Source organism: Nipponia nippon, unplaced genomic scaffold (assembly GCF_047370975.1).
Source record: "Nipponia nippon isolate SJK-2023a ecotype South Korea unplaced genomic scaffold, ASM4737097v1 scaffold_19, whole genome shotgun sequence".
Taxonomy (NCBI): Eukaryota; Metazoa; Chordata; class Aves; order Pelecaniformes; family Threskiornithidae; genus Nipponia; species Nipponia nippon.
The window spans coordinates 2,489,860-2,506,505 of NW_028262335.1; the positions used below are offsets into that span (position 1 = coordinate 2,489,860).

At 45.4% G+C, this 16,646-nt stretch overlaps 2 protein-coding genes across 4 annotated transcripts; one reads left to right on the forward strand and one right to left on the reverse strand.

Moving 5' to 3' along the window:
- Positions 1 to 880: 880 nt before the first annotated feature.
- RNF186 (ring finger protein 186) lies at positions 881 to 4,189 on the reverse strand. Its single transcript, XM_087755637.1, has one exon. The coding sequence runs from the start codon at positions 2,702 to 2,704 to the stop codon at positions 1,679 to 1,681; it is 1,026 nt and encodes a 341-aa protein (XP_087611763.1). The 5' UTR covers positions 2,705 to 4,189; the 3' UTR covers positions 881 to 1,678.
- A 2,238-nt stretch (positions 4,190 to 6,427) lies between these two features.
- On the forward strand, positions 6,428 to 16,631 carry OTUD3 (OTU deubiquitinase 3). Of its 3 annotated transcripts, none has more exons than XR_015704366.1 (9): positions 6,428 to 6,621; positions 7,358 to 7,506; positions 8,269 to 8,381; positions 11,552 to 11,674; positions 12,401 to 12,526; positions 13,140 to 13,236; positions 13,520 to 13,701; positions 14,048 to 14,486; positions 16,362 to 16,631. XR_015704366.1 is itself a non-coding variant. In XM_009463386.2 (9 exons), the coding sequence occupies exons 1-8, from the start codon at positions 6,452 to 6,454 to the stop codon at positions 14,222 to 14,224; spliced, it is 1,137 nt and encodes a 378-aa protein (XP_009461661.2). In that variant the 5' UTR covers positions 6,428 to 6,451; the 3' UTR covers positions 14,225 to 14,247; positions 16,362 to 16,631. The 3 variants fall into 3 exon arrangements, 1 of the variants encoding a protein (XP_009461661.2); XR_015704367.1 differs by having other exon boundaries at positions 14,048 to 14,396; XM_009463386.2 differs by having other exon boundaries at positions 14,048 to 14,247.
- The last annotated feature ends 15 nt before the right edge of the window (positions 16,632 to 16,646 follow it).

Here is a 16,646-nt window from a genome sequence, read left to right on the forward strand (position 1 = left end):
TGTTACAAACCTTTACAGTACCAGTCACCCATTAGTGTTGGTGAAGGGAACTCGACAGGAAAGTTGTCTGTGAGCTGAAAGACTTGGCAAGAGTTTCTGAAATTATTTTCAGTACAGCTGCATAGCTGCTCCAGTCTTTGTATTTGGAATAATACAGTATTTGGGTTTAAAACTACCTGCCTTTTCCCACTTGGAAAGCTTTTTTTCTGGTTAGTTATTAGAAAATGTTACTACATATGTACTTTGCAGTAAGTCAGTTGCTGTCCAAATATATTAGAAAAACCAAAGCATTTATTTCCCTTGAAGGTTTGTGTTCTTAGGCAGAAAATAGACCTGTTTTTTTCCAAGACTCTAAGAGGACAGCAGCTCCTTACCCTCTTAGTCTAATCTGTTTTATCTGCTGGTGAGACACTATGTATATTTATGTACTGAGCAACTGGAGTACATCAGTTTCCATTCTTATCAAACACAAATATTTACCACAGGCCTGATCCAAGGTCTACTGAGATCCATGGTACTCTTAAAGATGTAACTTAACTAGAGCAAACTCCTAATTTTTTTCCAATTTCATTTTAGTTGGGTTATAGGATATTTTCTTAGCAGTTAAGTATTTTTTTTCAATCAAGGAAAAAAACCCAACACATGACTTCTTTGCTTTACTCACCAACTCGGTTGTACAGATTCCCTAATATGCTTTCTCAGCTGTAGTTCCTGTCAGTGAGGAAACCGTGAAATGTTTTGACATTAATTGTCAGTGAGGAATTGAAACACAGAAGTCAGTGAGCTATTAACATTATTAAACTTTAATGGACACATTCCATATAAAAATATCACATGTGGTATGGCACGGCAATTGACAGATTTCTGTTTCTCTCCAGGCATCTCCGAGGACAATGTCATACTTAAAGAGGGCAAGAAGAGAGGTGGTGCAGGTAGCCAGAAAGGAGTTCAGGTGAGAAGAACTATTTCTGTGCTAAATAACATGGGGAATTTGGAGTGTCATGAGCTTTTGAGAGCCTTGCCCTTTGCAAGCCACAGACTGAAGATTAGGAACGTTGATTTTGCCTCTTCCTCTTCAATTTTGTGTATAACGTAAAATGGCATCAACTGACATCCCATTTTCCCACTCCCTTTCCCAGCCCTGCCCACAACCATTTGGGCAGTGATAGGGATTAAAGTGATAACCTGGGTTAAAACTACTCTCTTCCACTGAGGCTAGGCACCCAGTCCCAGATTTAGCAGTCTTATTTCCCCACATTGTCACAAGAAAAGGTGTACGTGTGTTAAGAGAGTGGGAAAACGCAACCACAGCTAGGGATTTTCACAGGACATCATCTGTTAGGTGTTTCAGATAACGTTCTGCAGTGCTAATCAGGAGATGACACAAACAAAATGACAAAAGCAAAACAAGAAAATTATTAGTCTGGGATAAAAGCTGTGTGGAAAACCTGCAGTTGTTATCTCATAAATATCAACGTATAAATATTCTACTGTTTCCAGTAATGAAATTAAACAACGCTGTGCTTTGCCATTGAGCCTTAGTGGGATACCTTAGCCACCTGTTGAACTTATTACGTGAATGATTGCTTTCAAAGTCCAATAACTGACTAGTGTGCCTAACAGGCAGCTTGGCAGGCAGGACCAGTCCATTATCTCTAGGCAGCTCGCGTTAATCGTTTCAGGCAATAGCAGTGATGTGGGTCTCCTTGTGGCAGGAGGTGAGCGAGTCCCTGTTACACCTCCAGGAGAACTTAGGAGTGCAGCAAAGCACCATAGACATGACCAACCCCAAAGAAAGCAAGAGACAAATTACCCATTTTATCAGCCCGGGGTATATGAACGGGAGGATGAGGATGGTGAGAATCACCACAAGCAGCAGGAGCAGCGCGAGTCTCTGGATAGCCAGTCTGTTGTCTGCTGGAACGTTTTCGTCTCCGTGTAAAGTGTCTTGGCTGGCCTGAGTCCAGCTATTGCTGTCCAGCCCTACGGCAGAGACGTGTACCTCAGGATTTGAATTGGGGTTTTCCAAGTGCTCCATGATGTCTTCTTTATTTTGAAGTGTGCGGACAAGTCCTCCTGCCACAAAAGTGGCTTTTCTGCAGAGGGGGCAGGTGATGATCCAGCTCCTCTCCTCTTTCCTGAGGATAAGCTTGAGGCAGACTGCGCAGAAGGCATGCTGGCAGTCCAGCAGCTTTGGTACTCTGTAGATGCTGTACTTGTTGAAGCAGACTAGGCAGTCCATATCAATAGAGGTTGTGGTTGAACACTGGTGGTTCATTTCAAAACTGCATACTTCGGGAGAGTTTGAGTTCGTTAGCATAACGAGAAGCTTTGAGTTTGGACAGTCTCTTTCCGAAATCGCTGGTTTAAAGGCATCGGGACTGTCTCGCTCTGTGCCTGAAGGTCTCTCCATTTCTTTGATACCTTCTTCAGTGAGTTCCAGCCTTTTCACGTCTGCAGCATTTTCTGTTAGGGGTCCTGCTCTGCTCGTTTCTGCAGCACCTTCCGCAGTGGGCGCAGGGCTGTCCTTTTCAGCCGGTGGTACTCCGGGAGTTGTGGATTCGTTTTCATGGTTCAGCTTGTCAGCAGACTTCTCCATGGAGATAAACCTCAGCACAGTTTGTCTTCCCTTCCCTTGTTTGACTGAAGGATTTGCCGAGTTTCTGGCTCCTTTTATATGTTGCTTTATTCCTGTTGTATGCATGATTAATTAGTGACAGTTAGCTTTAAGCGTGTTGTGCTCTTACAATACGATGTTTTTATGGGATGGGGACCTGAGTTAATGATTAACTTTGTGTCCAAGACATTTTACAACAGCTGATAATATCACTGAGCAATTCCTGTCCAGAAGCAGACCCCGTGGCATTAGCAGACTGCAGCTTTGTTCGCAGTGATAGCCAGACGCTACCATTATTACTAAATTCGTACTTTATTTGTTAAAAGCAATTTCATTGGTCCCTAAACGCTGCTGTGCTGGACAGTGACAGATTTGGAGGAATTATCTAATATGAACATTGGTGTACTGAATGCAGTGCTTTGATTAGAGAGAGTGTATCACCAATTTTGAGTGCTCTGGGTAGGAATTCTGCTCTTGCTTTAGCAACACTCACTACCCTGGAGCTGTTACCCTACAGCATGAAGTAAAGAATGAGATTGAGATTATTAACATGGAGTATTGAATGTCTGATTATTATCAACTCTTTTATCCTAGGAGCATCCCTGCTGGTTTCAGTCATCAGAGGAGTCGCTGACTTAGGGTCACATAGGGTCTCGCAGAGTCCATGAGAGATCTGGAAATTAAAAGCAAGGGGTTAGTGTCTTCATAGGGCCATCTTCTTTTTCTTGGTGCTCACAGGACAACCTCATGCACTCAGGAATGCCCTTCTGTTAGCTGGTTTTGTGAACATTCAGCTCTTCTGAAGAAACAAATGCCTGAACAAAATCCCTCACTCTCTAATTTCTTTCTACCTTTTTATTTGAGGAGTAAAATACGCAGATGGTTTCTCAGTAAGAATCGTGTGGAAGGAAGGAAGGAAGGAAGGTAGGTAGGAAAGGAAGGGTCACTAATCCCAGAAGGATGGACTAAGTCAGCATTACGGGTAGAAGACACACAGTACCAAGTCTGTAGCCTCAAGTGCACCTGAATGCTCAAGCTGTCTGTGCTACAATGTACCAGCCTCTCCCTCCAACAGAAAGAAATGAAACAACTGCAATTTAGGAGGGCAAGGAGTTCAGGAAGACTCTAATCTCGTGAACTCACTGATGGGGGGGATGAAGTGAGAAGAGCTTGTTCTTATTTGCTGAGCAGTAGTAGAAGGTTTGTTGTAAGCAAACTTCGTAAAAGTGTCTGGGCGTTCCTGCGGTATTGCTGCTGACGTGGCATAGAGCGATGTTGGATGGGCTTTTGGGTGACCCCAGATTTTAGGAGCCTGAAGATCTTTCAGTTGCAGAGGTGGGACTCATAGCTGAAGTGCAAGAATGTCTGGAAGTGGGCTGGAGAACTGCCAGGCTCAGTTATGTTTAAAAATAGGAGAATTTTCTATTGCATTTCACATACCTCTTTATTAGTAAGTTAATGCTGTTAAAAAGAAAAGATCTGAGAAGGTAGAAGACAGAGCTGCCATTTTTGCAATGCTTTAGAAGTTTCAAAGTTAGTCTGTCAGTTCCCGTGTCCAAAATGCAACCGTCTTAAAATTTACAGATTCTTAATCATTAGAACAGTACGAAACTGTCTTGCAGATGTTGCAGAGCTGGAACAGACACCAAGAGAGGCAACTACACTCCTAACTTAAGTGTTCCAGTTAAAAACGAGGTGGGACGAATCCGTGCCTCCGTGTCTGTTTGCTCCGTCTTCTAGCAATGGGTGGGAGCGACTTTTGCGTGCCTTGGCCACTGTGTGTGCTGGAGACTTGGAGCTGGTTGAGAGGTGTGGTTGTTTTGCTACAGGCGCACCTCCGCCGCGAGGACGACTCGCTGGAGGGAAGGGGAAGCGGAGGGCGTCGTGGTACGGAGAGGCACTCGTGCTTCCCCGGGGCTGCGGTCTACTGCCACGGGGATCAGGGACCCCAAATGAGGGAGCGTGCCATTGCTCGTGCAATTCCCGAGCTGTGCTTTCAGCAGTGCGGTTCAGGCGGTGTGCGGTCTCTCTGCCCTGTTTTTATCGGTCGTATTGGGTTAGAAACGTCTGTTTGTTGTTGTCCTCCGCTGATGACAGTTTCAGCCAAGCGTCAAAGGACCTGCCCTAATTTTGACTCAGTTTTGTCCTTGGCATCACGAGTGATGTTCGCTGGCTTGCACGCGGGCTGTACTTAACTGAATTGCCTAGAGCCCTTTAACTGCTTTGGCTAATTACTGTTTCATTAATCATTTGTAGTCCGTTTATAAACTCAGCCTGCTTTCCTGCTTTTAGTATGTTTGCATAAGAAAATGCGTTTTTATGGAATGCTTCTTATGGTCTTGTTTATGACAGGAAATGGATATAAGAGAGCAGTCGCGTCATTTCAGAGCAAAATCCTTGCTCGCCGTAGGGCTTTGAGCACAGTAATATGCAAAACATCCGAGAAGATACTGGTGATGGTCCTGTGAGCTTCTTCCTGCGCTCAAGCTGTGTTTCAGGTTGTTGTGACTCTGGACAAGAGTCACATATAAAAAAATACGCAACTTAAAAATCCTCTTGATGTGAAGCGTCTTCTTGTATCCCCCGTTACCCAGCGTCCGCACGAGCAAAGCGGAGAGCCGCTGCGAACGGCCAGCCGCCTTCAGATCCGCAACGCGCCGTCCGGTGCGACAGGGAATTTTTTACGCTGAGGTCGCAAAGGAGGTTTTTCTTGGCGGTGAATAAAGCTGTGGCGGATCGTGCTCGGAAGCAGCCTCGTAGCTGGCACTAACAAATGCTGACTTGACCTGATAAATGGGACCTGCAAGGGGAGTTTTCTCTCGCCTCGTTGGCCTGCGATGCGATTCCGTGGCACATCTGCCATATTCGCGCCCGGGGAGCCGATTCGCTCGTTCTCTCCGTGTCTGCTCCCACGTTTGGGGTTTATGTCAGTGCTCGTCGCGAAGCCCTTGGGATGCGCCCTCTGAACAGAGCGAGCTAGGGTGAGACACAAACCCGACTGCGGCGCAGCGGTGCCGACGGCGTCGGGCGGATTCTGTCGCGATAGCTGCGGAGCAAAGCGGGGCGAGGGAAAACAGAGCAAAGGGACAGAATGGGGGCAGGACCGGAGGTGTTACTGGGGGGTGACTTCTTCAACTGGTCGCTCTGGGAAGAGTGGAAGAGCACGGGGATGGCGGGAAATCTTCCCCAAGAGCTGGCCGAGTCACCCTCCTGTTGCTGTGCCCCCTTCTGCGGTTCGGAGGAGTTGCCCAGGGAAGAGGGAGATGAAGGTTCAGCGTATTACACATACTAGATTTAATTAATCCTTGCTGTTTCAGCTCTCCTGACCCCTCGCTGCTGTCAGCCACGTTCTCGTGGTGCCACCTTGCGAGCAGTCAATCTTCTCCCCCATCTTTCTTCGTTTCAGTTCATTTCGGAGCGCAGATTCGGTGCCGAATAGAGGCAGAGCGGCTGAAGAAAATAAGAAAACCGGAGAAGAAAACGGGAGCGGCGTCGGGCACCCACCCGTGGGAGGTCACGGGTGTGCTGGGGCGCCGGGACAGGCTGTGGCCGTGCCCCTGAGGAAGAGCTCCCGGAGAGAGGAGTACGATTAACAGCAGAAGCTAACGAGGCAAGGAGTCTGGCAGTCTCGGGCGAAGCGTTTTGGTGCAATATTTAGGGGGTTTGGTGCTGCTCTCTGCCGCCTCCCCCTCCTCCTGGAGGAGTCCGCCTGGGGGGGGCTGCGGCGGGTAGAGCGGCGGCGCTGTGGCCGCTCCTGCGCCTCTCTCGATGGTCGCGCCCCGCGGTCACGTGAGTGTGGCCCCGCGGCGCAGGCGCAGTGGCCGCCCGGCGGGGATGTCCCGCAAGCAGGCGGCCAAGGCCCGGCCTGCCCCCGCCTCCAGGAAGGTCCGGCGGCCCCGGCAGCCCCCCGCCGGACCGGCTCCGGGCCCCGGCTCGGGCGGCGGGGGCCTCGCCGGGCAGCTCCGGGCCCTCGGCCTCAAGCTGCGGGAGGTGCCGGGCGATGGGTGAGTTCCGCGCCGGGTCGCCCTGGCACTCCCGGGGCCGGCGCTTCCATGGGCCTCCTGGGCTGGGGCTTTCTCCTCTCCCCGGAGGCCGAGGGCTTTCCCCTCGGGGTTGAGTGGGCCCAGTGCTCCGCAGGGGTGAGGGCTTCCCCGCTGTACCCCGCAGAGATCAGGGGGCTCTGCCCTGTGGTTGTGCGGGGCTGTGTCCCCTGGGGCTGATGGCTCCTGTGGCCTGGCTCCTGCTGGGCTGAGGGCTCTGCGAGTCCTAGGCCTGATCCCCAGGGGGCTGAGGGCTCTACTGGCCTGCTGAGCAGAGCATAGGAAGGTCCATAAGTATTGGGTGAAAGGGGCATTAGACGTGTCTGCTGAGAAGTTGCTTAGTAGATCATTGGGTTGTCCTTTGTTACGTTACGTCGTTTGTCTCTGTGTCAGTTTAAGAAAGTTTGGCCCAGCACTCTTACCACCCTTGACTTATCCTGTTGGAGCTGATGACGTGTTCCCTCAAAACCTTATGTTCCTACCAGCATTTCCTCTCATTTCAGCAGCTGTTCAAAGCACAGGGAATAGGTGCTACTTCACATCCATATTCTTGTTGAACTCACTGGGCAGAAAGAGCGCAGCTCTTTTCCTTTCCCGTTAACGCCGTATTCTTTCCGCTGCTATGCCAGGGTCCCTGATTTAGCGGTGTATCCGTTAGCTACGCTTCAGACACGCTAACTTGCGGCTTCTCTCTCGGCAGCAATTGTTTGTTTCGGGCCCTCGGTGACCAGCTTGAGGGGCACTCGCGGAACCACCTCAGACATCGCCAGGAAACGGTGGATTACATGATAAAGCAGCGGGAGGATTTTGAGCCTTTCGTGGAGGATGATGTGCCCTTTGAGAAACATGGTATGGTCTCCGCAGGACACTAATGGAAGGGGTTATTGTGTAATGGGATTACATCTCGTTTGAGCGCCTTCTTACTAAACAGTTCCTCGTCCCAGAACTGTGTTAGGGCTCCTCTCTAGTTTTTCGAAACAGTGAGTTTACATTTCTCTCTGTTATGTTTCTATCGAAAGATAAGCTATTAAACTTGTATTATATTTGTCTTGGAAATTTGTTTAAATTTAAGAGAAACTTGGAGAGGCAAAGAGAGGCAAAAAAAGGCAAGGAGTAAAAATTTGGTGTTTTCAAAAGGAACTTGCAAAAATTGTCTAACTCTCCTTGAATACCGGTGGGTGTTGAGTGGGTTTCTTTTTCTCCTTGACACTTGACATTTCATAGTGGTAACCCAGGGAAGATCCAAAGCAGAGACCAATACAGCCTTTGTTCTAACAGCTTCGAGGATGTGCCAAGTACCATGCGGGTGATGCAGGGAAATGGTTTGGTCATTCAGTACGCAGCACTGTTCCTTCTGAGCTAACACACAGCCGACGGCCTTGCATAATCTAAGGGTGTACTGCGTTTTTTAGAGGTTTCTGTGGTCATTTAAGATGCATTAACTTCTGTCGCTGCCAAATTCTTGCCTCAGCAGTCACTGTTTCACAGCTGGGATTTCCTTTCCAGAATTTCTTGGGCTCATGTTGAAATTTTGTTACTCGCTATCCTTCCAGTGCTTTTGGAAGGGTCAGAAACTAGGTTTCCAACTCTTCTGAATGTTTTTTCCTTTAGTTACCAATTTGGCAAAGCCTGGTACCTTTGCTGGCAACGATGCTATTGTGGCCTTTGCAAGGAACAATCAAATGAATGTGGTTATTCATCAGCTTAATGCTCCGCTGTGGCAGGTGAGAAACAAAACTTGTATATTTTGGCCTAATTTTTAGCTGATGAATACAAATAGTATTGAAACTTCCTGATTTATTAAAAGAGAGCAGTCGGTAGCTGTAGTTAGCTGGACACGGTGTAGAGCTGTGCTTGCTTTTTCAGCCTGGAAGGAAAATACTCCAGATTTCAGCTAGGAGGAGAGGGAGTGAAAGAAAACAGTGAATGCATGAAAGATAAGTATGCGGAGACAGAGCAGCGTGTTTTAGCTTGGTTTTAAGCTACTAGCTTCATTGATATGTTTCTCTCTCCTGAAGATCAGACTGCATATGAGGTGACTTTTCTGTTAGGAATTTGAGCCAGGCTTAAGGAAACCTGTATGATAAGGTTCAGGAATATGGAAGTGAAGGTATAGCAGGGCAGTCCCTGCAGCGTGTCGGAATGAAGCTCCGTCAATTCTGCATGGGGTTTGGAATGAGAAGGTTTCTGACAGTTGGAGAAATGAGGTTCTGGGCTGGGCAGAAGAGGGAAGAAGTTTTAAAACCTTGAGGCAGTGTTTAATCAGCTTCTGGAAAGGACTGTATATATGGTTTCCACTGACAGCAGGACACTGGAACAAGTAATCCATCAGATCCCTCCTGCTCTCTTCTTTGTTGTTTTTCTTTGGCAAGTCCACACTGGAATGGGTCCACACTCGATCTCTGCCTGTTCATTGAGCGAGTGAGAACCTGTATTCAGGTCAGGATTGTTTCTGGCCCCAATTTGCAGACAGAACCAATGAAGTATATAGATTAAACAGGGCAATAGAGATAAAAGACCAGATGAAAGCTGTCAGTGGTGTCTTAAATACATTTGAAACAGTGTCAGGGGGATTCCTGAACCCAAATAAGTTTAAACTCTTATTTATATGGCAGCCGTGGGCAGTAAGACAGCTAACCTACATATTTAAAAAAAAAAAAAAAAAGTGTAGCTGACAATTACACAAATGAGTGGGATACTCAGCTGCTTGACCTGCGAGAGTGCGCACAGGTAGTGACCCTGCAGGAGAGTTCATGGGGGTGCTGTTCTGCTTTGTTACTGTTTTGAACCGGATACTCACCTCAGTGTACTTAACTCTTATCGATATTTTGTATATCCTCTCGAAAACCTTAAACTGTTTTTCCCCGTTCATTGACCTTTCCAGGGTCGTAAACAGAGAGTTTGTGATGATGTTCTGTTTTGCCTGAGTGTAGTCTTGTTAGTGAAAGGTTGTCTTAGGCTCTTCAGAATGGCGTAAGTCAAGAGAACTGTTAATAGTTGTAACATAAGGAGTCTCCAACCCACACAGAGGATACATCAGGGCGTCAAATACTGTAGGGGATTACAACATGGTGACAATGTTAGCAAGGTGCTAGACTTGACTAAGGCAGGACATCCTTTTTCTTAGTTTTCTATACATCTACATACTTCCCCCCGCCCCCCCCCCCGCCCCCTGCTTTGGAGCCCCAGCAAAATTTTAGATTAGATTCCAAAGAGAGCATTTCCAGAGAGGCAGATCAGCAAGATGCTTAAAGCAGATGGTGTGAATATCTCCTTTGGTCCCAACTCTAAAGCAGATGGTGAGTTATCCTTTAATTTTAAGAGAACCATTTGTATCGACTGCAGCCGAGCTGGAAAAATGTGAGCAGAAGTGTTCAGAACCTCCAGCTGTTTCTCAAGCTCTGGCCTAATCAAAACCTCTTTGGAGGTGGGCATCTCTGCATGGACTTTTTAGGGCTTTAAACACCCTTTGCCTTTTTTGGTAATGACTGTAAATGTAGAGCTTCAAGTTAGCTCAGATGTATAGATTATTTTATTGGCTTTTTAGATAACTGCTTACCTTTTTTTCAGTGTTTTTGCCTTTTTTTGCCTGCAGGTATCTTTTACTTACAATTCCAGTGTACTGTGGAGGGAGCACGCAAAAAGAGGCTTCACCACTGAGAGCTAAATTGGCTAATTTTCAGAGTAATCTTTCAAGAGCTTTGGGATTTGTTAGATACCTATTTAGGCTCTGGCAGAGGAGAAGTGTTGAAAATAAATCTTACTCGGATCCAACATGCTGAATAACTTAATAGGATAAAAGGCAGGAGTTAAGTATAACCAAATGTTGAGTTGGAACTTAAAGGTGAACAAGTGTAAAGCGGATGAATGGAGAGTATCTGTTGTGAAATCTGAAGTCATTAGCGCAGCACAAACCGCAGACGTGGTTGAAAGGTGACTTGGTGTGTATTCTGTACGTTGGGATAAGCTGATTCAAAGATGTAAAAGGATTGGGAAATTCTGGAGCCCTAAAGCAAGCATTTCTTGCCGTTTGCTTACTGACATCTTCTCCAGGAAAGCTGTCAGATCTTTGAATTGAGGCTTGACAGGTAAGCAAAGGAGATCTGCAAATGCAGTGTAATTTTCTACATTCCTTGCAAGAACTGGAATGCTGTGTAGCTTTTAGCTAATAGTTGGAGACACTGATGATTGGGGTAGGAATTATTCTTGCATCAGTACAGATAATACTCAGAGCAGGAATTTTCTACGGAAGCTGCTGTACTTGGTGCTGACAAAGCAAAGGAACGCTTGATTGTTAACAGTGCTCCTGAATGGAGTTAATACATTGTCATGGTTTGGCTTTTATTTCTGTTAGCCTTTCTTTCAGAAACAAAACATATCCACTTTGAATGCTAACTGTTAAAACAGCATCTTGTCCCAGCTGCAGAACAAAACTTATTCTGGGTGACTGTTTCCACTGTGGCCATAGCTTGAGCAGACTTTTTTCCTCATGTTTGATGGGAAAAAGGCCTTGTACCTTCAATGGGAGCTGTCACTGACATTGGGTCTGGGAAGAGGATCAGAAAACTAATAGCTCCTACGGAAAGTTTAGAAAATAGTTTTGAGCTTTCCACTGAAATATTTTCATACCCTGTTTTGTTTGTTATGATGTAACTGACCCAACGTTGTGTATCTGGTTTTCAGACATTATCCTTGAGCCAGAAGCTTTGTTGTTGCTGTAGGCACATCTGGATTATTAGGTCAACTCTTCCTGTTTAAACATGCTGCAGTAACTATGTACTTTGCTTCTGATCGCAGTGTTTACCACTGCTTAAAAAAAACCCAACAAACTTTGAAAAATACAATGCTGAAGTTGATTCCAAATCCTCAATTGCAGTTTATTTGTTTCATTTAGATTCGGGGCACAGATAAAAACAATGTGAGGGAACTTCATATTGCATATCGGTACGGAGAGCACTACGACAGCGTGAGGAGAATCAATGATGATTCCGAAGCTCCAGCGTACCTTCAGATGGAGGTTGGTTATGACAGAATGACCTGAGTCAGCTGTGGGTGATAAATAAAACAGATGAATGTTAACGGTTGCTTTCCTTTCTCATTTGCATTGAGACTGAGAGAAGAGTTTGGCCCCTGTGTCAGGCTGGGGATAGACAAGCCCCTAAGGTCGTTGTAACTAGTGCTGCCTGCTCTCTGGAGACAGGCTGCAAAGTGTTTAAATTACTGGGCTGAAAAGCAGTCCCAAATCTGATGCTGTGATTTGGGCTGTAGGTGTCTTGAAGCAATTGCATCTAAATTACATACTCGTGCACCTCGAATGCAAAAACAAGGGGAAGAGAGGAAAGCGATGGAAATGCAACAGCTGGATGCAGTAGTCCTCTTCGTATCTCGCTTTCTCGTGTTAAGGAGTGAGCTGTGCTGTCCCTGAGGTTCTCTGCACACAACTGTGTAATGGGTGGTATTGTAGAAAAATTAATACTTCATTTCAAAAGCCAGCGGTTGTTCATTGGTATGCACGAGCTTGTCGTACGTGAGAGTTTGCTCAGAAGTGTATGAGTCGTGGGAAACGGTGTCAGTGGTGATGGAAGCTACGCAATTTGCAAGATGCTTTGACACAGGATATTTCTGAGAAAAGTGTGCCATAATAATTAAATTTGTTACGATGTCAGATTTTTCTTTTTTTACTGCATATGATGAAATGGCTGCATGTGCTTGTGTGATCTGCTGGGCTTTACTTTTCTTGCAGATGCTTTGCAATAATGATTCCAATAAGAAGGAGGAAGTGAAGCCTCAGAAGGGTGACTCTGAAGATGAAATCGAAGTTGAAATGGAAGATGCTGTACAAAAAGTGTGTAACGCAACCGGATGTTCAGTAAGTGTTGAGTAGCCTTTTTATGCTTAATGTTCAAACCTCCTTGATACATGAAAGTATCCTTGGGAGAAATTCTAAAAAGCATTCATCTTGGACAATTTCAGTACCACAGCCACAAATCAGGATGGTTTTCATCCTAGACTCAACCCGTAAATACAGATGAAATACATACTCTGTGTGAATACCTAATGATTTTGGAAGCTTTGTCTTGCAATCTCTCAGAAAATTTACTTTGAAACAAATTCTGTAAAATCTTAAATCCTTTGAGGATGTCTGTAGTTGGAACATCCCAAATGACTAGATACCCTGTGAATCTTAGCCGTTGTCACTGCATACCCTGTGTGGTTCCTGCAGGTGGCTGCTTCCACTGTGCAAAGGCATAGAACAGAAAGGGTCAAGAGTGAAACAGGCTGAAACAGCATATTCCTTTTTCCTGATGTCTTCAGGATTTTAAGATTTTTTCCCTCACGTTTTTCAGAAATGGAATACAGGCTAATGGAAAGGCAATAAAAGCAGACAGCAACCCCCTCTCAGTGGTGCAGATGGTTGTGAAATGAATGTATGTCAGTGATTTGAACTCTTCTCAGTGTTCTCTTTCTCCTCTTGTGGACAGGACATTGATTTAGTAAGCCAGATACTGCAAGTGGAAGACTACAATATAGAATCTGCAATATTTGCTGTCTTTCAAGTGAACGAAGTGGAAAGAATCGGTAAGTACACGGAGTTTGTCACCTGGTGCTTCAGAGGAATGCTGTCTGACGGTAGTGTTCAGTGGAAACAGCAGTTCAACAGGGACAGGAGCAGCTGAAGCTTGCTGTTGGCTGTGCTGCCGCCTCAGCCTTTCTGTGCTCAGGAAGGTTATTAGCGAGGGCAGATTCAATCCGGCTTCCGAAAAAACCCCACTTTTCCATAAAGTCTGGAAGAAGGAAATGGCTGACAGTGAGACGGCTTCTGGGTAGGGTGTGTCTAAGAAAAAACCTCTGTTGTTGGTAGGTACTGAGGAGCAGTGCGATCCCCAGAGCAAAGATCAGAAAGCGTGTAGCAGAACTCTGCGGGAAGAGAACGGAAGCGGTTCGAGAATCTCTAGAAATCGGAGCTTGCATCAAGGTGAAATAGAAAACGACAAAGGACAGGCTAGATCCGATGAAGAGAATCGAGCTAGCAGAAACCCAAAGGTATGTGAAGGGTGGTTTGGCAGTGATTTGTACGCCCTTTAATGGATTAGGGGAATGTGTAGGATTGTTTAATCGGCAACTATCTTCTCCTTCAAATTAAAGAGAGCTTCCCCTTACTGCATTTTGTTGCTGCTACAGCTGTGACTTCTCTGATATAAACATTTAATAGTGACATGCGGCACTCTTTCCAAAACGACACAAAATAAAGCCCAGATAAGTAGTTTGGAATGAACGTTCTCTGGCAGCTGTTTTGATATCTGCTTGTCTCCTTTCCAGTGTATAATTTTTCCCCAACTGAGCAGAAAACATGTGTTTTCAACTTTGTGTTTTCATCCTTCCCTGTCAGGTATGTAAAAAACAAAAGAAGGAACAGCAGCGGCTAGAGAAGAAGAAGCGGCAGGAAGAAAGGCACCGACAAAAGGTCTTGGCCAACAAGAGTAACTGTACAGATAGCAGCAGGAGAGAGATGGACTCAAACAACCACGTCACCTTGGTGAAGGCCATGGCAGCTCTAAACATATGACCAAATGTGCTCTGAGTGCTCTGGTGAGAAAAGCAAATAAAACTGAGGAAGACAAAACTCCTCTTAAGCAAATTTCCAAGCACCCATTCTTATCTTAAAGTCCTTTTCTGCAGAGATCTCTAAGCACACATGAATTTCCTGTTTCTTCAGTTGTGGAGCGAACAATTATTCGGTAATTCTGCACCAACCTGTGTGTGAGAAGAGTTGTTTGAACTTAATAAAAAGTAGAGACTTGTTTTTATAATTTTGGAGTTAGATGAAGGTGAGAACCTTTTCTTCACACAGCAGTGTTAGATTTGCTTTGAGATCTCTTGATGTGGTTAGATTATTTTTTTTTTTATAGCAGTTTTTTGCTGGGTTATGCTTGGAGGAGCTGTACTTTACCTTGCTGTCAGGGAAGGCTTAACAGTTCTCAACTCAGGAACATGTGGGGTTTTTTTCTGTTTAAAAAGTAAGGGAACAGAATCCCAGAATCCTTTCCAAACCGAAGTGTGTCAGCCAACACTGTATCAAACATGAGATTCCTCTTTTCTTTCCCATGCAAGAATGCAGTGATAAGTTTTAATCTAACTAGAGCTGCTTGTGTTGCACTAGGCTGTTTCAGAATTGATTAATGCGTGAAGGGAGGACTGGGATGGCTGTGTCCATGCTTGCCTCTTGCTTAAGTTTGAGATCAGCTCATTTGCTAGCCTTTAGAGAAAGGAACAAAAAAAAAAAAGAAGTAATACCAGTGGACTCATGAGACCGCAGAGCCAGTACGTCTGACCTGGTAAAGTCTAATGAGGTAGTAAAATGTGACATGAGCAGGCATGAGATTTCTGTTGAGTGTTGTTACTTGGACATCTGGAATCTCATCTCCTTTGCCATACTCCGGAGCTTTTGGGCTACTCCAGAGCTTTAGTCCAAGCCAGAAACTTCATAGTTGTTAGTCTCCAAGTGAAATTAGTATAGCCAAAGGATCAAGAGTCCTGGGAACAAGCTTGCGAGTAACAGTGTTCACTGGGAACCCTGCCTACTTCACTCTCCATAAATCAAGCTTTTTCCAGGGTAGGATTTTTTTCATCTTAAATTCCTCTTTGGTAAGGTCACCAAGTACCATAGAATGTACAGCTTGAATCCTGTGATGCTTTCCACTGTAGGACTGGGAATTTGAACTGAAGCGTAAGGTCTGTGGGACTTGGCCCTCGATTTATGGCTTGCAGTGTTTCAGCTTCACTCAGGTTTTTGGATTTGTATCAAGCGCTAAGCTTGAAGAAAGCACACATGCACTTAGACACACAATAGATAACAGGAGACACCTCATCAGCCAGGGCAGAGACGAAATAGATTTTTTTTGCAAGTAAGGAACGTTGCTTTTGAAAAAATCTACGCGTTCTTTGAAGCTTCCAAATCAGCACGGAAATATAAATGCCTTTTTTGACTGAACTGCCGAGATCTGAGCTAGTACTTCTTCATTTGCTCTGCTGCTCTTTATCAAGAGCATTTGAAGAATAAAAGGAAAGGAAAGGAGCTCTGCTTTAAGTACTGGTGGTGGTGGAGAACAGGCTTTAATGCTAGTGAAGAAGTTCCTTTGGTTCCTGTCGTGAGCTTGGTGGAAATAAAAAGTAATACAAAGCAGCTTTTACGCTTTATGGTGGGACATAGTGTCTGGCAGTGTGTGAAGTGCTGCTCTAAACGCCAGTGGTAGGCACGAGTGACCGCCGTAGAGGGAAATGTGCGTAGTATTTCATAGGTAGGAAGAGCATGGTTGAGCCTTGAATTCGCAGTACTGTTCTTAAAGTCAAAAATGACTTTGGTAAAATCCATTTTATGCCAACCTTAGATAGCCTGTTGTTAGAAATGTTACTTCCCGGAATTCTTTTTTTTCCCCGAAACAGTCACTTTTACAGTAGCGTAAAGAATAGCAAGTCATAGCTTAACTGGGAGAAAATGCAAGTCGCTTCACTGGTGTGATGAGTTGTGCTGAGCGGGCACAGCAAGGTCAGGGAAATGTGTCCCCTTTGTCTTGCACAGCTGTATTTTGATTTGAAAGGCAGGTGGGTTCTGCAAGTTTGAAAAGACAGTAAGAATTTGTAGCTGTACACTACAAATAAGATGTTTGATCTTAATAAATTGCTTTTTTGTCTTCTTGAGCCAGAGCTGATACGAGGATTATTGCTGCTTCAAGCCTGGGGAGCGGTGAAGGGAGCAGGCAGGAAGCTGAGCTTCTGTAGGCATGAAGGGACCTGCAAACCCAAACCTCCTCCTGCCCAGGATAAACGGGCAGGCCTGCGGCAGCGACACGTCTTAAATAGCAGAGAGAGAGGCTGACCTTCAGCTCACCGCCTCTGATACCTATAACCAAATATGTGGCTGAAAATGCTTTCATTTCCAAGTGTAATATGATTAAAACGAACTCTTAATGTGCTGGGCTCGGAAGTCT